The sequence below is a fragment of the Oncorhynchus masou genome, chromosome 12, assembly GCF_036934945.1.
Source record: "Oncorhynchus masou masou isolate Uvic2021 chromosome 12, UVic_Omas_1.1, whole genome shotgun sequence".
NCBI classification, from domain to species: Eukaryota; Metazoa; Chordata; class Actinopteri; order Salmoniformes; family Salmonidae; genus Oncorhynchus; species Oncorhynchus masou.
The window spans coordinates 15484108-15508262 of NC_088223.1; the positions used below are offsets into that span (position 1 = coordinate 15484108).

The window sequence follows — 24155 nt, forward strand, 5'->3', positions numbered from 1 at the left end:
TATTTGGTAGCATTGCCTTTAAATTGTTTAACTTCGGTGAAACGTTTTGGATAGCCTTTCACAGGCTTCCCACAATAAATTGGGTGAATTTTGGCCCATTCCTCCTGACAGAGCTGGTGTAACTGAGTCAGGTTTGTAGGCCTCCTTGCTCGCACACACTTTTTCAGTTCTGCCCACAAATTGTCTATAGGATTGAGGTCAGGGCTTTGTGATGGCCTCTTCAATACCTTGACTGTGTTGTCCTTAAGACATTCTGCCACAACTTTGGAAGTATACTTGGGGTCATTGTCCATCTGGAAGAACCATTTGCGACCAAGCTTTAACTTCCTGACTGATGTCTTGGGATGTTGCTTCAAGATATCCACATAATTTTCCTACCTCATGATGCCATCTATTTTGTGAAGTGCACTAGTCCCTCCTGCAGCAAAGCACCCCCACAACATGATGCTGCCACCCCCATACTTCACGGTTGGGATGGTGTTCATGTCACGGTCTTCCTCCTCTTCATCTGAAGAGTAGAGGCGAGAAGGATCAGAGGACCAAAACGCAGTGTGGTATGTGTTCATAGTGAATATTTAATTAAAGAAAGTACTGAACACTGCATACAAAAACAATAAACCAATAACGACCGTGAAGCTACAAATGAGACCTGTGCTGACACAAGCAACTAGCATAGACAATCACCCACAAACATACAGTGCAACCCAGGCTACCTAAGTATGATTCTCAATCAGAGACAGCTAATGACACCTGCTTCTGATTGAGAACCATACTAGGCCGAAACATACAACTCCCCAAATCATAGAAAAACAAACATAGACTGCCCACCCAACTCACGCCCTGACCATACTAAATAAATACAAAAAACAAAGGAAATAAAGGTCAGAACGTGACAGTTCAAATCAAATTACAAATCAAATGTATTTATAAAGCCCTTCTTACATCAGCTGATTTCTCAAAATGTTGTACAGAAACCTAGCCTAAAACCCCAAACAGCAAGCAATGCAGATGTAGAAGCATGTGTTCTTCGGCTTTCAAGCCTCCCCCTTTTTCCTCCAAACATAATGATGGTCATTATGGCCAAACAGTTCTATTTTTGTTAAATCTTTGTCCCCATGTGCAGTTACAAACCATAGTCTGGCTTTTTTTATGGCGGTTTGGGAGCAGTGGCTTCTTCCTTGCTAAGCGGCCTTTCAGGTTATGTCGATATAGGACTCATTTTACTGTGGATATAGATACTTTTGTACCTGTTTCCTCCAGCATCTTCACAAGGTCCTTTGCTTTTGTTCTGGGATTTATTTGCACTTTTTGCACCAAAGTTCGTTCATCTCTAGGAGACAGAACGCGTCTTCTTCCTGAGTGGTATGACGGCTGCATGGTCCCATGGTGTTTGTACTTGCGTACTATTGTTTGTACAGATGAACGTGGTACCTTCAGGCGTTTGGAAATTGCTCCCAAGGATTAACCAGACTTGTGGAGGTCTACATTTTTTTCTGAGGTCTTGGCTGATTTCTTTAGATTTTCCCATGATGTCAAGCAAAGAGTTAATGAGTTTGAAGGTAGGCCTTGAAATACATCCACACTTCCAATTGACTCAAATGATGTCAATTAGCCTGTCAGAAGCTTCTAAAGCCATGACATAATTTTCTGGAATTTTCCAAGCTGTTTGAAGGCACAGTCAACTTAGTGTATGTAAACTTCCGACTTCGATTGTACATATTATCAATACACACATATCCATTATCATAACACTCAACAACAGCACACATGCGTACACAGACTGAGATAGCTGCTTTTCTGAGGAACGTTTTAGTTACCACCTACCTTAGTTCAATGTGTGGACTAAGATGCTCTGGATAAGAGTGTCTGTTTAATGACCACATGTATAACGTGAAGAGAGAGTGAGAGAGCACGGTATTGAAATATTAATGAGGTAATTGCGATGATGATGTTTTGACAATCAAATGAGACGATACGCGGCAATCAAGCCACTGCAAAACAATCAAGTCATGATCTTCCCATACTCTAGGCTGGGTTTCCTATGGCACCCTATTTTATATGAAGTGCACTATTTTTGTCCAGTGCCAAAGAGCTCTGGTCTAAAATAGTGCACTATATAGGGAATATGGTGTAATTTGGGATGCCGCCTCAGCAGACATACAGTAAAAGGCATTATGTCCCATGTCTGCTAATTAGCTGCACTTAGCATACGGGGCTAACGAGTGCCAGCAAGCCAATGACTGTTGTAATGTGTTGGGGGTATAGAGGTTATTGGTGATTCTTTAGCTGTGACACTTCCTTCTGGCAACATGAATTTCACATGAACAGAAGATACACATAGAGTGGTGTATGAAATGAGAGAGAGAGAACGAGAGAGAATGACAGTCGGTAATTCAATTTTTGTCTATGAAAGAAAGTTGTTTTCATGATATTGTTTTCTATGTTTCCCCTTCTCTCTCTCTCTCTCTCTCTCTCTCTCTCTCTCTCTCTCTCTCTCTCTCTCTCTCTTTCTCTCTCTCTCTCTCTCTCTCTCTCTCTCTCTCTCTCTCTCTCTCTCTCTCTCTCTCTCTCTCTCTCTCTCTCTCTCTCTCTCTCTCTCTCTCTCTCTCTCTCTCTCTCTCTCTCTCTCTCTCTCTCTCTCTCTCTCTCTTTCTCTCTCTCTCTCTTTCTCTCTCTCTCTCTTTCTCTCTCTCTCTCTCTCTCTCTCTCTCTCTCTCTCTCTCTCTCTTTCTCTCTCTCTCCCTCTCTCTCTCTCTCTCTCTCTCTCTCTCTCTCTCTCTCTCTCTCTCTCTCTCTCTTCCCCATAACCAGGTTTCTCCTGGTACGGCCCATCTCATGCGTATCTTGGAGGACTTCATCCATCTGATTGGAGAGGATCAGAAACCCTTCCAGAGTTTCCTGGTGGTCACCAACAACCTCAGTGAGTAGTCAGTTTAACACTCACAGGTAGGGATGCAAAATTCCAGTAACTTTCCCCAAACTCCCAGGTTTTCAAGAAGTCCTGGTTAGAGGATTCCAGTTTTTGCTGCTTATTCCCTGTGGGTGTCTTATTCCCTGTGGGTGTCTTATTCCCTGTGGGTATCTTATTCCCTGTGGGTGTCTAATTCCCAGTGGGTGTCTTGTTCCCTGTGGGTATCTTATTCCCTGTGGGTGTCTTGTTCCCTTTGGGTGTCTTGTTCCCAGTGGGTATCTTATTCCCTGTGGGTGTCTTGTTCCCTTTGGGTGTCTTGTTCCCTTTGGGTGTCTTGTTCCCTGTGGGTATCTTATTCCCTGTGGGTGTCTAATTCCCTGTGGGTGTCTTGTTCCCTTTGGGTGTCTTGTTCCCAGTGGGTATCTTATTCCCTGTGGGTGTCTTGTTCCCAGTGGGTATCTTATTCCCAGTGGGTATCTTATTCCCTGTGGGTGTCTTGTTCCCAGTGGGTATCTTATTCCCTGTGGGTGTCTTGTTCCCTGTGGGTGTCTTATTCCCTGTGGGTATCTTATTCCCTGTGAGTGTCTTGTTCCCAGTGGGTATCTTATTCCCTGTGGGTGTCTTATTCCCTGTGGGTGTCTTATTCCCTGTGGGTGTCTTGTTCCCAGTGGGTGTCTTGTTCCCAGTGGGTGTCTTGTTCCCTGTGGGTATCTTATTCCCTGTGGGTGTCTTGTTCCCTTTGGGTGTCTTATTCCCTGTGGGTGTCTTGTTCCCTTTGGGTGTCTTGTTCCCTTTGGGTGTCTTGTTCCCAGTGGGTGTCTTGTTCCCTGTGGGTATCTTATTCCCTGTGGGTGTCTTGTTCCCAGTGGGTGTCTTGTTCCCTGTGGGTATCTTATTCCCTGTGGGTGTCTTGTTCCCAGTGGGTGTCTTGTTCCCTGTGGGTATCTTATTCCCTGTGGGTGTCTTGTTCCCTTTGGGTGTCTTATTCCCTGTGGGTGTCTTGTTCCCTTTGGGTGTCTTGTTCCCTTTGGGTGTCTTGTTCCCAGTGGGTGTCTTGTTCCCTGTGGGTATCTTATTCCCTGTGGGTGTCTTGTTCCCAGTGGGTGTCTTGTTCCCTGTGGGTATCTTATTCCCTGTGGGTGTCTTGTTCCCTTTGGGTGTCTTGTTCCCTGTGGGTGTCTAATTCCCTGTGGGTGTCTTGTTCCCTTTGGGTATCTTATTCCAAGTGGGTATCTTATTCCCTGTGGGTGTCTTATTACCTGTGGTTATCTTGTTCCCTGTGGGTATCTTATTCCCTGTGGGTGTCTTATTACCTGTGGTTATCTTGTTCCCTGTGGTTATCTTGTTCCCTGTGGTTATCTTGTTCCCTGTGGTTATCTTGTTCCCTGTGGTTATCTTGTTCCCTGTGGTTATCTTGTTCCCTGTGGTTATCATTGTTCCCTGTGGGTATCTTGTTCCCTGTGGGTATCTAATTCCCAGTGGGTGACTTGTTTCCTGTGGGTATCTTGTTCCCTGTGGGTGACTTGTTTCCTGTGGGTATTTTATTCCCTGTGGGTATCTTGTTCCCTGTGGGTATCTTGTTCCCTGTGGGTATCTTGTTCCCTGTGGGTGACTTGTTTCCTGTGGGTATTTTATTCCCTGTGGGTATCTTGTTCCCTGTGGGTGACTTGTTTCCTGTGGGTATTTTATTCCCTGTGGGTGACTTGTTTCCTGTGGGTATTTTATTCCCTGTGGGTGACTTGTTTCCTGTGGGTATTTTATTCCCTGTGGGTGACTTGTTTCCTGTGGGTATTTTATTCCCTGTGGGTATCTTTCCCCCGTCGAGTCGATATCCGCATCCTGTGGAAATCTAATTAGTGTGATAAAGAATCCCCATAAAAATCTGCGATGCGTTGGATACGTCTCAATCCACTGCATATGCAGAAGTCGCACTTCTGCATCTGCTGTGAAAGGTGACAGAGCTGGCACAGTGTGTGTCAGACCATCCCGAAAATCAGTCTTCTCACAAGATGGTGTTCTCTGTTTTGCTCTACAACCTCTACAAGCATCTTATGACTCGTCTGATGTCGGTTCAGACGATCTGACAACTTCTGTAGCGTCCGAACAGTTTTGGCTACACACTAATATGACCTCTCTGTGGAAAGGAGAGATTCTCATGAACACGCCCGTGATGGTCGTTTTGCTCTAGGATTTCCACAGGCCTCACAATACTCATCTGAAGGTCCCCCGGTACCAGTTGAAAAAAAGAAAGGAGTACAGTATATATGAAGAATGTTTAGTGCCAAAAATAAGGGGTTAACGTTCTTTTTTTCTCGCAGATATAGGACAGACACTTCCTAAAAATCTTCCTTTCAATTTGTTTGCTGGTTGGGACTGTTGTTGTTCCATGAAGTGAATTTGTTATTCAATGCGTTTGGATGAGTTTCTAGCAGTAAACCCAAATCCAATTTTTTACATCAAATCATTTTTTATACTTCAAGGGGTCTTAACATTTAAAATCAAATAGTAAAATGATCCTTGGTATGACCTTCTTAAAACAATTCCATATAGCTTCGTAGTAACCCCCCGGCTTAGACAGGGCTTACTATATACTGTAATGGGTTATTCCCTGTGGTTGTCTTATTCCCTCTGATATCTTGGGGAAATGTAACATCATTTTTGCAGTCTTATCCTCAACACTCCCAATTGTCAGTAATCATGACTCAAATAAGTTTGCCTTTCCATTAGTCAGCACCTCTCTACCTGTTTTGGGTGTTCGTCAACTCATGATTTTTATTTGTCTCCATAGAGATAACGATGTGTTTTGTCTCCATAGAGATAACGATGTGTTTTGTCTCCATAGTGGTAACAATATGTTTTGTCTCCATAGTGATAACAATATGTTTAGTCTCCATAGAGATAACAATATGTTTTATCTCCATAGAGATAACGATATGTTTTGTCTCCATAGAGATAACAATATGTTTTATCTCCATAGAGATAACGATGTGTTTTGTCTCCATAGTGGTAACAATATGTTTTGTCTCCATAGTGATAACAATATGTTTTGTCTCCATAGTGATTACAATATGTTTTGTCTCCATAGTGATAACAATATGTTTAGTCTCCATAGAGATAACAAAATGTTTTATCTCTATAGAGATAACAATATGTTTTGTCTCCATAGTGATAACAATATGTTTTGTCTCCATAGAGATAACGATATGCTTTGTCTCCATAGTGATTACAATACAGCGAGAGCCCGTGACAGCGGTCTCCAGTGACATCAACTTCCCCATGAAGGGCAGGAGGGGAATGAAGGACTGGGCTCGTTCCGCCGAAGACAAACTCTACATCCCCAAAGAGGTCTTCACCCTAACCTCTGAAGGTAAGATGGTCTTCATCATCATCATGACATCATCTTCATCATCATCATAATCACATGCCTCATAGTAAAATATGGCTTCATACATCCCCTAAAGACTTCCCCTGACCTCACCACACTGATGTCAAGATGTCCTCACAAGGTGAATAATTCAGGTGATCATAACTTTAACCTCTGAACAGAGAAAGCCTGATGTGTAACAGGTTGACCCAGCCCCATCACCTTATTGAATACTAGTTTCTGATTGGCTTGAAGGGCATTCTAGGGCATGCATTATTTCCCTATAGCGCACAGTATATTTGCACGATATAATTCAATGGCTATAGTTCATTTGTTACATGTTGTAGGTTTGAGCTGCTTTTGCAAGCAAAGGTCTAGTATACTGGCGATCTCGTATCTAATAAACCTGCTAGTTTCTTCAGTGGATGTTGAACACATTTCTACCGGCAAATGGGTTAAATTATAGCTACTGTATAAAAGGGATGATCAACTCGGGGCTCTATGTGTTTTCTGTAAAATAATGCAACTCTGTGGAAGGTCAGTTCCACTCTGCTAGCGCGTCATGGAACACACCTTCCACGCCGTTCATTATTTTCCGTAGAACGCATAGATAGCCCCTTGTTGATTATCCCTTAAGTATTTCATGGAACAATTGTCTCACGTCCTACTTTGAACGCCACTTCAGATTGATCTGCACTTCTCACAGTCAGACTGTATTCCTCACAAGATATCCCTTCGAAATTCCACGTATTAAGGATGAACGTCTATTTTTTACAAATTAATTCCTCGTGGTTACAGGGTTAATTCCTCGTGGTTACAGGGTTAATTCCTCATGGTTACAGGGTTAATTCCACTTGGTTACAGAGTTAATTCCTCATGGTTACATTGTTAATTCAACATGGTTACAGAGTTAATTCCTCATGGTTACAGGGTTAATTCCACTTGGTTACAGAGTTAATTCCTCATGGTTACAGGGTTAATTCCACATGGTTACAGGGTAAAACAGAAACAACTCAAAGGTTAACAGTTTAGCCATTAACCTCTTACACCTATGGTGGCGCTATTTCATTTTTGGAAGAAAAACGTTCCCGTTTTAAACAAGATATTTTGTCACAAAAAGATGCTCGACTATGCATATAATTGCTACTGTTCGAAAGAAAACACTCTGACGTGTCCAGAAATACAAATATCTTCTCTGTGCGTGCCCTTTAACGTGAGCTTCAGGCAAAATCAAGATGACTTGGCATCCAGGAAATGACAAGGATTTTTGAGGCTCTGTCTTTCATGATCTCCTTATATGGCTGTGAACGCAAGAGGAATGAGTCTGCCCTTTCTGTCGTTTCCCCAAGGTGTCTGCAGCATTGTGACGTATTTGTAGGCAGATCATTGGAAGATTGACCATAAGAGACCACATTTACCACGTGTCCGCCCGGTGTCCTGCGCCGAAATTGGTGCGCAAAAGTCACCTGCCAGTATTTTTCCATGGGAGAAAAGAGAGAGAAGCAAGCTTCCACGAACTGCATGTCAATGAAGAGATATGTGAAAAAACACCTTGAGGATTGAATCCAAACAACGTTTGCCATGTTTCGGTCGATATTATGTAGTTAATCCGGAAAAAGTTCCACGTTGTAGGTGACTGCATTTTCGGTTCGTTTCGGTAGCCAGGCGCAATGTAGAAAATGGAACGATTTCTCCTACACACAGACGCTTTCAGGAAACACTGCGCATCTGGTATGTGGCTGGGAGTCTCCTCATTGAAAACATCAGAAGCTCTTCAAAGGTAAATGATTTTATTTATTTGGTTATCTGGCTTTTGTGAAAATGTTGCGTGCTACATGCTACACAAAATGCTATGCTAGCTTTGCATACTCTTACACAAATTAGTCAATTTCTATGGTTCAAAAGCATATTTTGAAAATCTGAGATGACAGTGTTGTTAAGAAAAGGCTAAGCTTGAGAGCAAACGCATTATTTTAATTTTATTTGCGATTTTCAGAAATCGTTAACGTTGCGTTATGCTAATGAGCCTGAGGCTTAGTCACAATCCCGGATCCGGGATGGGGAGTTTCAAGAGGTTAATTCCGTGTGGTTAAGGGTGGGGCTATGGTTTGGTGAAGGCTTAAAATCAAATAATTTATAAAGACTCGCTATTACCATCAAGTAGCCTTGCTAGAGCATTGTGAACTGTGGTGGCGCAGTGCTCTGAGCAGTGCATTGTGAACTGTAGTGGCGCAGTGCTCTGAGCAGTGCATTGTGAACTGTGGTGGTGCAGTGCTCTGAGCAGTGCATTGTGAACTGTGGTGGCACAGTGCTCTGAGCAGTGCATTGTGAACTGTGGTGGCGCAGTGCTCTGAGCAGTGCATTGTGAACTGTGGTGGCGCAGTGTTCTGAGCAATGCATTGTGAACTGTGGTGGCGCAGTGCTCTGAGCAGTGCATTGTGAACTGTGGTGGCGCAGTGTTCTGAGCAGTGCATTGTGAACTGTGGTGGTGCAGTGCTCTGAGCAGTGCATTGTGAACTGTAGTGGTGCAGTGCTCTGAGCAGTGCATTGTGAACTGTGGTGGTGCAGTGCTCTGAGCAGTGCATTGTGAACTGTGGTGGCGCAGTGCTCTGAGCAGTGCATTGTGAACTGTGGTGGCGCAGTGCTTTGAGCAGTGCATTGTGAACTGTGGTGGCGCAGTGCTCTGAGCAGTGCATTGTGAACTGTGGTGGCGCAGTGCTCTGAGCAGTGCATTGTGAACTGTGGTGGCGCAGTGTTCTGAGCAATGCATTGTGAACTGTGGTGGCACAGTGCTCTGAGCAGTGCATTGTGAACTGTGGTGGCGCAGTGCTCTGAGCAGTAGTCGTCCTCAGGACCTTTTCAAATGTCCAAAATCTAAGTATTTTACTTTGCAGAGAGATAGGTAGGTAGATAGATAGATAGATAGATAGATAGATAGATAGATAGATAGGTAGGTAGGTAGGTAGGTAGGTAGGTAGGTAGGTAGGTAGGTAGGTAGGTAGGTAGGTAGGTAGGTAGGTAGGTAGGTAGGTAGGTAGGTAGGTAGGTAGATAGATAGATAGATAGATAGATAGATAGATAGATAGATAGATAGATAGATAGATAGATAGATAGATAGATAGATAGATAGATAGATAGATAGATAGATAGATAGATAGATTAATTATTAGGTCACACAGTTGACAGTGCATGTCAGAGCAAAAACTAAGCAATGAGGTCAAAGGAATTGTCCGTAGAGGTTCGAGACAGGATTGAGTCAAGGCACAGATCTGGGGAAGGGTACCAAAAACATTTCTGTAGCATTGAAGGTCCCAAGACTCTTCCTAGAGCTGAGCCATCGGGGGAGTGAACTGAGCCATCGGGGGAGAAGGGCCTTGGTCGGGGAGGTGACCAAAGAGCTGATGCTCACTCTGACAGAGCTCAGAGTTCCTCTGTGGAGATGGGAGAAGCTTCCAGAAGGACAACCATCTGCAGCATGAGATTCAACTCTTTGGCCTGAATGCCTAGCGTCACGTCTGGAGGAAACCTGGCACCATCCCTACGGTGAAGCATGCTGGTGGCAGCATCGTCCTGTGGGGGTGTTATTCAGCAGCAGGGAGATTAGTCAGGATCAAGACAAAGATGAATGGATCAAAGTACAGAGAGATCCTTGATGAAAAGCGCTTAGGACCTCAGCGAAGATTCACCTTCCAACAGGACATCAACCCTGAGCACACAGCCATGACAACGCAGGAGTGGCTTCGGGACAAGTTTCTGAATGTCCTCGAGTGGCCCAGCCAGAGCCCAGACTTGAACCCGATCTTACATCTCTGGATAGACCTTAAAGTAGCTGTGAAGCAACGCTCCCAATCCAACCTGACAGAGCTTGAAAGAATCTGCAGAGAAGAATGGAAGAAACTCCCCAAATGCAGATGTGCCAAGCTTGCAGCATCATAGACGACTCGATGCTGTAATTGTTGCCAAAGGCGCTTCAACAAAGTACTGAGTAAAGGGTCTAAAAACGTGTTCAAATTCTATATTTCAGTTTCAAAGATTTTATAAATTAGCAAATATTTCTAAAAAGCAGAGTTTACTTTGTCCTTCAGGGGTATTGTGTGTAGATTGATGAGAGGAAACAAACTATATAATTAATCAATTTTAGGAAAAGGCTGTAATGTAACAAAATGTGGAAAAATAGGTCTGAATACTTTCTGAAAGCACCGTAGATAGACAGAGATAGAGAGAAATAGAGAGACATAGAGAGACATAGAGAAAGAGATTAGTATGTCTCTGTTGCTGATCCTGACCCCACAGGAAAGTACACACACACTGACTTTCTGTGTGACCCTGTCATCCCCATGAAAGGTCAGCCTGGTCTCAGACGGTGTCTGGCGTCTCTGTCTGGCTCTGAGGACACAGCTATTCTCTCTCTCTCTCTCTCTCTCTCTCTCTCTCGCTCTCTCTGTCTCTCTCTGTCTCTCTCTCTCTCTCTCTCTCTCTCTCTCTCTCTCTCTCTGTCTCTCTCTCTCTCTCTCTCTCTCTCTCTCTCTCTCTCTCTGTCTCTCTCTCTCTCTCTCTCTCTCTCTCTCTCTCTCTCTCTCTCTCTCTCTCTGTCTCTGTCTCTGTCTCTGTCTCTGTCTCTGTCTCTGTCTCTGTCTCTGTCTCTGTCTCTGTCTCTGTCTCTGTCTCTCTCTCTCTCTCTCTCTCTCTCTCTCTCTCTCAATTCATTTCAGGGGCTTTATTGGCATGGGAAACATGTGTTAACATTGTCAAAGCAAGTGAGGTAGATAATACATAAAGTGAATATATAAAGTGAAAAACAATAAAAATTAACAGTAAACATTACACATACAGAAGTTTCAAAACAATAAAAACATTACAAATGTCATATTATATATATACAGTGTTTTAACAATGTGCAAATGGGTTAAAGGACACAAGATAAAATAAATAAGCATAAATATGGGTTGTATTTACAATGGTGTTTGTTCTTCACTGGTTGCCCTTTTCTCGTGGCAACAGGTCACAAATCTTGCTGCTGTGATGGCACACTGTGGAATTTCACCCCATAGATATAGGAGTTAATCAACATTGGATTTGTTTTCAAATTCTTTGTGGATCTGTGTAATCTGAGGGAAATATGTCTCTCTAATATGGTCATACATTGGGCAGGATGTTAGGAAGTGCAGCTCAGTTTCCACCTCATTTTGTGGGCAGTGAGCACATAGCCTGTCTTCTCTTGAGAGCCATGTCTGCCTACGGCGGCCTTTCTCAATAGCAAGGCTCTGCTCACTGAGTCTGTACATAGTCAAAGCTTTCCTTAATTTTGGGTCAGTCACAGTGGTCAGGTATTCTGCCGCTGTGTACTCTCTGTGTAGGGCCAAATAGCATTCTAGTTTGCTATGTTTTTTTGTTAATTCTTTCCAATGTGTCAAGTAATTATCTTTTTGTTTTCTCATGATTTGGTTGGGTCTAATTGTGCTGTTGTCCTGAGGCTCTGTAGGGTGTGTTTGTGTTTGTGAACAGAGCCCCAGGACCAGCTTGCTTAGGGGACTCTTCTCCCGGTTCATCTCTCTGTAGGTGATGGCTTTGTTATGGAAGGTTTGGGAATCGCTTCCTTTTAAGTGGTTATAGAATTTAACGGCTCTTTTCTGGATTTTGATAATTAGTGGGTATCGGCCTAATTCTGCTCTGCTCTGCATGCATTATTTGGTTTTCTACGTTGTACACGGAGGATATTTTTGCAGAATTCTGCATGCAGAGTCTCAATTTGGTGTTTGTCCCATTTTGTGAAGTCTTGGTTGGTGAGCGGACCCCAGACCTCACAACCATAAAGGGCAATGGGCTCTATGACTGATTCAAGTATTTTTAGCCAAATCCTAATTGGTATGTTGAAATTTATGTTCCTTTTGATGGCATAGAATGCCCTTCTTGCCTTGTCTCTCAGATCGTTCACAGCTTTGTGGAAGTTATCTGTGGCGCTGATGTTTAGGCCAAGGAATGTATAGTTTTTTGTGTGCTCTAGGGCAACAGTGTCTAGATGGAATTTGTATTTGTGGTCTTGGTGACTGGACCTTTTTTGGAACACCATTATTTTGGTCTTACTGAGATTTACTGTCAGGGCCCAGGTCTGACAGAATCTGTGCATAAGATCTAGGTGCTGCTGTAGGCCCTCCTTGGTTGGTGACAGAAGCACCAGATCATCAGCAAACAGCAGACATTTGACTTCGGATTCTAGCAGGGGGAGTTCGGGTGCTGCAGACGTTTCTAGTGTCCGCGCCAATTCGTTGATATATATGTTGAAGAGGGTGGGGCTTAAGCTGCATCCCTGTCTAACCCCACGACCCTGTGTGAAGAAATGTGTGTGTTTTTTGCCAATTTTAACCGCACACATGTTGTTTGTGGACATGGATATTTTAATGTCGTATGTTTTACTCCAACACCACTTTCCATCAGTTTGTATAGCAGACCCTCATGCCAAATTGAGTCGAAGGCTTTTTTGAAATCAACAAAGCATGCGAAGACTTTGCCTTTGTTTTGGTTTGTTTGGTTGTCAATTAGGGTGTGCAGGGTGAATACATGGTCTCTTGTACGGTAATTTGGTAAAAAGCCAATTTGACATTTGGTCAGTACATTGTTTTCATTGAGGAAATGTACGAGTCTGCTGTTTATGATAATGCAGAGGATTTTCCCAAGGTTACTGTTGACACATATTCCACGGTAGTTATTGGGGTCAAATTTGTCTCCACTTTTGTTGATTGGGGTGGGGATCAGTCCTTGGTTCCAAATATTGGGGAAGATGCCAGAGCTAAGTATGATGTTAAAGAGTTTTAGTATAGCCAATTGGAATTTGTTGTCTGTATATTTGATCATTTCATTGAGGATACCATCAACACCACAGGCCTTTTTGGGTTGGAGGGTTTTTATTTTGTCCTGTAACTCATTCAAAGTAATTGGAGAATCCAGTGGGTTCTGGCAGTCTTTAATAGTTGATTCTAAGATCTGCATTTGATCATGTATATGTTTTTGCTGTTTATTCTTTGTTATAGAGCCAAAAAGATTGGAGAAGTGGTTTACCCATACATCTCCATTTTGGATAGATAATTCTTCGTGTTGTTGTTTGTTTAGTGTTTTCCAATTTTCCCCAGAAGTGGTTAGAGTCTATGGATACTTCAATTGCATTGAGCTGATTTCTGACATGCTGTTCCTTCTTTTTCCGTATTGTATTTCTGTATTGTTTTAGTGATTCACCATAGTGAAGGCGTAGACTCAGGTTTTCCGTGTCTCTATGTTTTTGGTTGGACAGGTTTCTCAATTTCTTTCTTAGAATTTTGCATTCTTCATCAAACCATTTGTCATTATTGTTAATTTTCTTCGGTTTTCTATTTGACATTTTTAGATTTGATAAGGAAGCTGAGAGGTCAAATATACTGTTAAGATTTTCTACTGCCAAGTTTACACCTTCACTATTACAGTGGAACGTTTTACCCAGGAAATTGTCTAAAAGGGATTGAATTTGTTGTTGCCTAATTGTTTTTTGGTAGGTCACCAAACTACATTCATTCCATCTATAGCATTTCTTAATGTTACTCAGTTCCTTTGGCTTTGATGCCTCATGATTGAGAATTGCTCTGTTCAAGTAGACTGTGATTTTGCTGTGGTCTGATGGGGGTGTCAGTGGGCTGACTGTGAACGCTCTGAGAGACTCTGGGTTGAGGTCAGTGATAAAGTAGTCTACTGTACTACTGCCAAGAGATGAGCTATAGGTGTACCTACCATAGGAGTCCCCTCGAAGCCTACCGTTGACTATGTACATACCCAGCGTGCGACAGAGCTGCAGGAGTTGTGACCCGTTTTTGTTGGTTATGTTGTCATAGTTGTGCCTAGGGTGGCATATGTGGGAGGGAATGCTGTCACCTCCAGGTAGGTGTTTGTCCCCCTGTGTGCTGAGGGTGTCAGGTTCTTGTCCGGTTCTGGCATTTAGGTCGCCACAGACTAGTACATGTCCCTGGGCCTGGAAATGATTGATTTCCCCCTCCAGGATGGAGAAGCTGTCTTCATTAAAATATGGGGATTCTAGTGGGGGGATATAGGTAGCACACAGGAGGACATTTTTCTCTGTTAGGATAATTTCCTTTTGAATTTCTAGCCAAATGTAGGATGTTCCTGTTTTGATTAATTTAATGGAGTGAGTTAGGTCTGCTCTATACCAAATTAGCATACCCCCTGAGTCCCTTCCCTGTTTCACACCTGGTAGTTTGGTGGATGGGACTACCAGCTCTCTGTAACCTAGAGGGCAAACAGTGGGTCCGTCTCCTCTATACCAGGTTTCTTGCAGGATGACAATGTCTGTATTACCGATTTCTTTGGTGAAGTCCGGGTTTCTGCTCTTTCGGCCAAAGGCAGATGACCTCAGGCCTTGTATATTCCAGGATGATATAGTGAAGGCTTTTTGTTCCATAGAGTGTCCAATGTTGTTGGTACATGCCATTGGCTTGGGCGAGTGTGAGAGTGGGGGTTGGGACTGTTTGCCCGCTCACTACCTGGGCGTATGTGTGGCTTCCATGTTGAGGCCCTCTTTGCGGGGGTGGGGTGCATGGGGTGGGCAGGAGTGGCATAGGTCTGATCTGAGGGGGCCTAAATGGGGTGTGGGCATGGTTGACGTGGGGGGGTGTTGATTGGTTGGGGTGGGGGTGTGGATGTGGATGTGTCTGGGTGTACTGTGGTCTGGATGTAATTCCTCTTGGCGTGGGTCCTCTATGTGTAGGTCCAGGGGGGGGTCCTGCAGGTCTGGGAGGGTGTCTCGCTGGTCTGGGTGGGGTGTCTATTGATCTGTTGCTCCTGTGTGAAGTGTTGGGGATACGTTTGAGAGCGATGTCCTTTAGAGTCCGGGCAAAGGTGGGCACTGCTGCCTTGTAGAGGTGGACCTGGTCATTGAGGCTGTTCAAGTCCAGGGTGGAGTGGTGGGCCAGGAAAAGATTTGGTTTTGAGGCACAGTCACGGGAAATACTTGCGTTTACCCGCTGTATTGTGGCAGGGTGGAAGTCTTTTCGTGGTAGCAGGGTGGAGATAACCACTTGTGCGTTGGGGAAAGTAGAAGAAGCCTTTTCAATCACTCCCTTCAGTGCTGTGGCCACCCTTTCCTGCTGTGCTCTCAGGTCGTTTGTGCCTGTGTGTATTATTATGTGGCTGGGTGAACAGAGTTGGTCCTCAGACAGAAGGTCGAGGGCACGCTGGGTGTTTGGACACCAGAGTTTAGACACACTGTGTTTGGGAAAAAGGTTTTTTTTCTTCTTTTTCCCATTTGAGTCCATAAGTAGTACAATCTGTGTCTTGTGTTTGTCCTCAGTGGGTGTGAGGGGGTTGTCAGAAGGGATATCAGGGTGGCTGACAGGGGGGGTGCTCAGAGGGGGTGAGAGCCACTGGGCTTGTGGTTCTTCATTTGTCTGTTCTGCTGTGATGTTGACTCTATGGTCAGGGTCTGGTGTGGACTGTTCTGCTGTGGTGTTGAGACTTTTGTCAGGTGCTGAGGTGGGCTGTTCTGCTGGCTTCTCTGTGGGGGTGGCCACCTCTCTAGTGGGTTGTTCTCTGTCACACACCGTCCCCCTCAACCTCTCCTCCGTCCCCCTCACCCTCTCCTCCATCCCCCTCAACCTCTCCTCCACCAGCAGTCTGATCCTCTCCTCTAATGCTCTGTTCTTTCTCCTGTTGAAGTTGTCTCACCACAGTCCAGAGTGCAGAAATGTCTCTGTCCACCTCCAGCTCTCCGGGTCTGGTTAAGGGGGTGTTGTTGTGCTGGACTGTTGTCTGGTTCTGTGCTGACTGAAGTATAATCACCTGCTGTTCCAGCTCCACCTGCCTTACCTCCAGCTGGGTGAATTTGTCCCTCATTTCAATGAGGGAGTGGTAATTTCTGTGCTGGGAGGTTGACTCTCCGCTGGGTGCTGCTTGTCTGTGGGGTTACATAATGAAGAGGTCTGGTCTGACCCGCTCGGGGTGGGGGTATCTTTATCAAGGTAGAGCTTCTCTTGCTGGGCTAATTCTTTGATTAGGTGAAAGTCCAGCTGAAACTGTTTGGGGTTACCTTGTACCATTACTGTTCCGGACTTATAGATATGTATATTACCTGACTCAGAGTCCTCGTTATCAAGTATTCTGAGTTTCCACCCCTCGTTAACCCCCCCTCTCTTAACTTCTTGCGTCGAGCAATCCCGGATCCGGGATTCTATTTATAGCCTCAAGCTCATTAGCATAACGCAATGTTAACTATTCATGAAAATCGCAAATGAAATGAAATAAATATACTTGCTCTCAAGCTTAGACTTTTGTTAACAACACTGTCATCTCAATTTTCAAAATATGCTTTTCAACCATAGCTAAACAAGCATTTGTGTAAGAGTGTTGATAGCTAGCATAGCTATAAGCCTAGAATTCAGACAGCAACATTTTCACAAAAACAAGAAAATCATTCAAATAAAATCATTTACCTTTGAAGAACTTCAGATGTTTTCAATGAGGAGACTCTCAGTTAGATAGCAATTGTTTTTCAAAAAATATTTTTTGTGTAGGACAAATCGCTCCGTTTTGTTCACGTTTGGCTATGAAAAAAACCTGTATCCAGTTATAGCCTTAAGCTCATTAGCATAATGTAACGTTAACTATTTATGAAAATCGCAAATTAAATGAAATTAATGTGCTAGCTCTCAAGCTTAGCCTTTTCTTAACAACACAGTCATCTCAGATTTTCAAAATATGCTTTTGAACCATAGCAAAACAAGCATTTGTGATAGCTAGCGTAGCATTTAGCGAAGCAACATTTGCACAAAAACCAGAAAAGGATTCAAATAAAATCATTTACCTTTGAAGAACTTCTCAGTTACTCTCAGTTAACATAGCAAATGTTCAGTTTTTCCTGAAAGATTCTTTGTGTAGGAGAAATCGCTCCGTTTTGTACATCACGTTTGGGTACCAAAAAACCCCGAAAATTCAGTCATCAAAACGGCGAACTGTTTTCCAAATGAACTCCATAATATCGACTGAAACACGTCAAATGCTGTTTAGAATCAATCCTCAATGTTTTTTTCACATATCTCTTCATTGATATATCGTTCGTGGTAGTCTCCTTTCTCCGGTGAATCGCTTGGAAAAAGACGTGCAGTTGAAGATGACGCACCAATTTCGACGGAGGACACCGGGCGGACACCTGGCAAATGTAGTCTCTTATGGTCAATCTTCCAATAATATGCCTACAAATACATCACAATGCTGCAGGCACCTTGGGGAAACGATAGACAGGGCAGGCTCATTCCTGTCGCATTCACAGCCATATAAGGAGACAATGAAAAACAGAGCCTCAAAAATCCTGCTCATTTCCTGGTTGCAGTTTCATCTTGGTTTTGCCTGTAGCTTCTGTTCTGGGGCACTCACAGACAATATCGTTGCAGTTCTGGAAACGTCAGAGTGTTTTCATTCCAAAGCTATCAATTATATGCATAGTCGAGCATCTTTTTTTGTGACAAAATATTGGGCTTAAAACGGGCACGTCTTTTTATCCAAAAATGAAATAGCACCCCCATAGATTTAACAGGTTAACAAAGAGGTAGTGTGCTAATATAGCACTGTGCCATGCCAGGGGATGGTTTGTGTGGAAGATAAGGTTGCTGATGTTCCCATTTTTGTAATAGTCAGCAAAAAGTGTCTCTTGATTCTCCATAAGGAGCTTCATTTTGTGTAAATGTAAATTTTGTGATCTTTTCTTGCCTTATCATTCTTTACATGCACAGGGTACTGTATTTTAATTACCTCTGCACAGCGGGAGGGAGCTTCTAAGGCCTCTCCATTTGGTTGGGGTAGACTGTGTGACTCTCCTGCCATTGTTGGGCTAATGGGCTTTGACACCTCTCACTTGACACGTCAGTGCGAGTTGAAGCTATATCAAGCTTGGCAGAATTATGTTAGAATTCAGTCCTTATAAAGTAATGTTGTGTATTTTCTTCTTGACTTTTGGAAATAAAATATAGTTTCAGACTAAACATTCCTCACTCAGTTCCAGGTTGGATGGTGTTTTCAGGTTTCTGTTGTTTTCCAGAGAATTTGCTGTATAGGGTAATAAATCCTTGGTAGTTGTGAACCTTCCAGGTGATTCCGTAATTCCATCCAAAATCAGGTTGTAGGTTTTCAGTTTTGATTTGAAGTAGGGGTTATGTTGTAGAGGGTAGAATCCAGTATGTGTTCCTGACAAAAAATCCAAGTTTATCTAACTCCTAATCTATCTTTTTTAAAGAAAATGCTGAAAAATGCAGGAGCTCATCTGATCCTGACCTCTCTGTTTCTCTCTCTCTCTCTCTCTCTCTCTCTTTTTTTATCTCTCTCACTCTCTGGCTCTCTCCTACTCTCACCACCCTCTCTCTCTATCTGCCTCTCTTTCTCGCTCTCTCATTCCTCCCCTCTCTCTCTGCCGCAACCTCTCTCTCCCTCATCCCTTGTCTCTCCCTCATCCCCTCTCTCACACCCTCATTGGCTCTATCTCTACCTCATCCCCTCTCTCTCAATCCCTCATCCCTTTTCTCTTACCCTCATCCTCTCTCTCTCTGCCACACCCTCTCTCTCTCATCCTCTCTCTCATCCACTCTCTATCTCCCTCATCCCCTCACTTTCTCCCTCATCCCGCTCTCCCTCATCCCTTCTCTCTCCCTCATCCCTCACTCTCTCACTCATCACCTCTCTCTCACCTTCATCCCCTATCTCTCTCTCTCTCTCTCTCTCTCTCTCTCTCTCTCTCTCTCTCTCTTACTAATACCCTCTCTCTCTCCTTCATCCCCACTCTCTCTCTCCCTCCTCCTCTGTATCTCCCTCATTCCCTCTCTCTCTCCCTTATCCCCTCTCTCTCCCTCATCCCCCCTCTCTCTACCTCATCCCTCACTCTCTCACTCATCCCCCTCTCTCTCCTTCATCCCCTGTATCTCCCTCATTCCCTCTCTCTCTCCCTTATCCTCTCTCCCTCCTTCATCCCCTCTCTCTCTCCCTCATCCCCTCTCTCTCTCTTTCTCCTTCATCCCCTCTCTCTCTCCCTAATCCACCTAATCCACTCTCTCTCGCTCATCCCCCTCTCTCCCTCATCCCTCACTCTCTCCTTCATCCCCCCTCTCTCTCTCCCTCACCCTCTCCCTTATCCACTCTCTCCTTCATCCCCCCTCTCTTTCTCCCTTATCCCCTCTCTCTCCCTCATCCCTCCTCTCTCTTCCTCATCTCTCTCCCTCACCCCTACTCTCTCTCTGCTGCACCCACTCTCTCCCTCATCCCCTCTCTCTCTCCTTCATCCCCCCCCCCTCTCTCTCTCTCTCTCTCTCTCTCTCTCTCTCTCTCTCTCTCTCACTCACTATCTCTCTCTTTATCTCGCTCTCACTCTCTGGCTCTCTCCTACTCTCCTACTCTCACCCTCTCTCTCTATCTGCCTCTCTTTCTCGCTCTCTCCTTCCTTACCTCTCTCTCTGCCACACCCTCTCTCACCCTCATCACTTGTCTCTCCCTCATCCCCTCTCTCACACCCTCATTGGCTCTCTCTCTACCTCATCCCCTCTCTCTCTATCCCTCATCCTCTCTCTCTCTGCCACACCCTCTCTCTCTCATCCCCTTTCTATCTCCCTCATCCCCTCTCTATCTCCCTTATCCCCTCACTTTCTCCCTCATCCCCTCTCTCTCTCCCTCATCCCCTCACATTATCCCTCATCCCCTCTCTCTCTCCCTCATCCCCTCTCTCTCTCTCCCTCATCCCTCACTCTCTTACTAATCCCCTCTCTCTCTCATTCATCCCCACTCTCTTTCTCCCTCATCCCCCATATCTCCCTCATTCCATCTCTCTCTCCCTCATCCCCTCTCTCTTTCCATCATCCCTCACTCTCTCACTAATCCCCTCTCTCTCTCCCTCATCCCCTCTCTCTCTCCCTCATCCCCTCTCTGTCTCCCTCATCCCTATCTCTCTCTCCCTCATCCCTCTCTCTCTCCCTCATCCCCTCTCTATCTCTCCTTCATCCCCTCTCTCTCTCTCCTTCATCCCCTCTCTCTCTCCCTTATCCTCTCTCCCTCCTTCATCCCCTCTCTCTCTCCCTCATCCCCTCTCTCTCTCTTTCTCCTTCATCCCCTCTCTCTCTCCCTAATCCACCTAATCCACTCTCTCTCGCTCATCCCCCTCTCTCCCTCATCCCTCACTCTCTCCTTCATCCCCCCTCTCTCTCTCCCTCATCCCCTCTCTCTCCCTCATCCCTCACTCTCTCCTTCATCCCCCCTCTCTCTCTCCCTCACCCTCTCCCTTATCCACTCTCTCCTTCATCCCCCCTCTCTTTCTCCCTTATCCCCTCTCTCTCCCTCATCCCTCCTCTCTCTTCCTCATCTCTCTCCCTCACCCCTACTCTCTCTCTCTGCTGCACCCACTCTCTCCCTCATCCCCTCTCTCTCTCCTTCACCCCCCCCCCTCTCTCTCTCTCTCTCTCTCTCTCTCTCTCTCTCTCTCTCACTCACTATCTCTCTCTTTATCTCGCTCTCACTCTCTGGCTCTCTCCTACTCTCCTACTCTCACCCTCTCTCTCTATCTGCCTCTCTTTCTCGCTCTCTCCTTCCTTACCTCTCTCTCTGCCACACCCTCTCTCACCCTCATCCCTTGTCTCTCCCTCATCCCCTCTCTCACACCCTCATTGGCTCTCTCTCTACCTCATCCCCTCTCTCTCTATCCCTCATCCTCTCTCTCTCTGCCACACCCTCTCTCTCATCCCCTTTCTATCTCCCTCATCCCCTCTCTATCTCCCTTATCCCCTCACTTTCTCCCTCATCCCCTCTCTCTCTCCCTCATCCCCTCACATTATCCCTCATCCCCTCTCTCTCTCCCTCATCCCCTCTCTCTCTCCCTCATCCCTCACTCTCTTACTAATCCCCTCTCTCTCTCATTCATCCCCACTCTCTTTCTCCCTCATCCCCCATATCTCCCTCATTCCATCTCTCTCTCCCTCATCCCCTCTCTCTTTCCATCATCCCTCACTCTCTCACTAATCCCCTCTCTCTCTCGCCTTCATCCCCTCTCTCTCTCCCTCATCCCCTCTCTGTCTCCCTCATCCCTATCTCTCTCTCCCTCATCCCTCTCTCTCTCCCTCATCCCCTCTCTATCTCTCCTTCATCCCCTCTCTCTCTCTCCTTCATCCCCTCTCTCTCTCCCTCATTCCCTCTCTCTCTCCCTTATCCACTCTCTCTCCCTCATACCCCCTTTATCTCCCTCATCCCTCACTCTCTACTTCATCCTCTCTCTCCCTCATCCATTCTCTCTCTCCCTTATCCACTCTATCTCCCTTATCCCCTGTATCTCCCTCATCCCCTCTCTCTCCCTCATCTCTCTCCCTCATCCCCTCTCTCTCTCCCTCATCCCTCACTCTCTTACTAATCCCCTCTCTCCCTCCTTCATCCCCACTCTCTTTCTCCCTCATCCCCCATATCTCCCTCATTCCATCTCTCTCTCTCCCTCATCCCCTCTCTCTTTCCATCATCCCTCACTCTCTCACTAATCCCCTCTCTCTCTCGCCTTCATCCCCTCTCTCTCTCCCTCATTCCCTCTCTCTCTCCCTCATCCCTATCTCTCTCTCCATCATCCCTCTCTCTCTCCCTCATCCCCTCTCTATCTCTCCTTCATCCCCTCTCTCTCTCTCCTTCATCCCCTCTCTCTCTCCCTCATTCCCTCTCTCTCTCCCTTATCCATTCTCTCTCCATCATACCCCCTCTATCTCCCTCAGCCCTCACTCTCTACTTCATCCTCTCTCTCCCTCATCCCCTCTCTCTCCCTCATCCCCCTCTCTCTCCCTCATCTCTCTCCCTCATCCCCTCTCTTTCTCTCCATCATCCCTTCTCTTTCCGTCATCCCTTCTCTCTCTCCTTCATCCCCTCTCTCTCTCCCTCATCCCCTGTCTCTCCCTCATTCCCTCTCTTTCTCCCTTCTCCCTCTCTCTCTCCCTCATCTCTCTCCCTCATCCCCTCTCTCTCTCTCCCTCATCCCCTCTCTCTCTCCCTCATCCCCTCTCTCTCTCTCTCTCTCTCTCCCTCATCCCTCACTCTCTTAATAATCCCCTCTCTCTCTCCTTCATCCCCACTCTCTCTCTCCCTCATCCCCTGTATCTCCCTCATTCCCTCTCTCTCTCCCTCATCCCCTCTCTCTCTCTCCATCATCCCTCACTCTCTCACTCATCCCCTCTCTCTCTCGCCTTCATCCCCTCTCTCTCTCCCTCATCCCCTCTCTCTCTCCCTCATCACTCTCTCTCTCTCCCTCATCCCTCTATCTCTCCCTCATTCCCTCTCTCTCGCCCTTATCCACTCTCTCTCCATCATACCCCCTCTATCTCCCTCAGCCCTCACTCTCTACTTCATCCTCTCTCTCCCTCATCCCCTCTCTCTCCCTCATCCATTCTCTCTCTCCCTTATCCACTCTCTCTCCCTCATCCCCTGTCTCTCCCTCATTCTCTATCTTTCTCCCTTATCCCCTCTATCTCCCTCATCCCCCTCTCTCTCTCCCTCATCTCTCTCCCTCATCCCCTCTCTTTCTCTCCCTCATCCCTTCTCTTTCCGTCATCCCTTCTCTCTCTCCTTCATCCCCTCTCTCTCTCCATCATCCCCTCTCTCTCTCTCCCTCATCACTCTCCCTCATCCCCTCTCTCTCTGCTGCACCCTCTCTCTCTCTCCCTCATCCCCTCTCTCACCCTCATCCCCTCTCTCTCTGCCGCACCCACTCTCTCCCTCATCCCCTCACCTCTCTCCCCATCCCCTCTCTCTCTCCTTCATCCCCTCTCTCTCTCCCCTGTCTCTCCCTCATTCCCTCTCTTTCTCCCTTATCCCCTCTCTCCCTCATCCCACCTCTCTCCCTCATCCCCCCTCTCTCTCCCTCATCCCCTCTCTCTCTCCCTCATCTCTCTCCCTCATCCCCTCTCTCTCTGCCGCACCCTCTCTCTCTCTCTCCCTCATCCCCTCTCTCTCCCTCATCCCCCCTCTCCCTGACAGAGCCTTTATCTCCCTCTGTGTCTCCCTCCATAGTCACAGTCATGACTAAAGTATTGTAGCGGTTGGAGGTCAGTGGCTCCATTGACTGGCAGTGCAGAGAGCTCATTGTGACCAGTGATCTGATGTTTATCAAAGTGTTTGGTTCATTTAACCTGTTACCAAAGCCATTCTCCCACAGACAGTCCCACTGATAGGCTCAATAGGATTGAGAATTGCACACATGCGCACACACACGCGCATTAGTTTAGACGCACACACAACACACAACACACAACACACATCACACATCACACATCACACATCACACACAGGCCAATAATAGGCTCATGACTCGCTTCACAGCCCAATGCCTGGCTTGTTCACTGATCCATGAGATGACACTGACCCAGAGGTATAGACTGGTTATGACACTCCTAGACTGCATATACATAGATACTGTAGATCCATGCACTAGTTCTATGGCACACAGACACACACATTCACATTCAACCTCATAAGACACAATGTTCCAATGACAGCCCAGAAGGTCAGGGCTTAATAAAGAAATGGATACATGACATGGTCTATTCATTTATACACAGTACTAAAGCACAACCTATTACACCGTTGACCCTTAACGTACATCTTCAACGGATATCAATGGCATTTTGCCAATGTCTTAGATATAACTGGCATTCATGGATGCGTTTAGAGCTTCATCTCAATCTGTATACGCTCTAGTTTGATAGGCCAGTCTCAAGATCACGTTTAGTCATTTTCTATTTCAGTTGGCTGCTAACGATTAGCTAACACTCATTTAAACGCTAGCTAACAGTTAGCCAACACTCATTTAAACGCTAGTTAATGGTTAACAAAGACTCATTTACACGCTAG

The 24155-nt window shown here is 45.6% G+C and overlaps 1 protein-coding gene across 1 annotated transcript in view; it reads left to right on the top strand.

Moving 5' to 3' along the window:
- Positions 1-24155, top strand: part of adgrb2 (adhesion G protein-coupled receptor B2) — a 600103-nt gene that overhangs the window by 377972 nt on the left and 197976 nt on the right. The window contains exons 12-13 of the mRNA XM_064979676.1: positions 2812-2920; positions 6132-6278. Of these exons, the coding sequence (XP_064835748.1) occupies positions 2812-2920; positions 6132-6278 (256 nt within the window). The remainder of the gene's footprint in view (positions 1-2811; positions 2921-6131; positions 6279-24155) is intronic.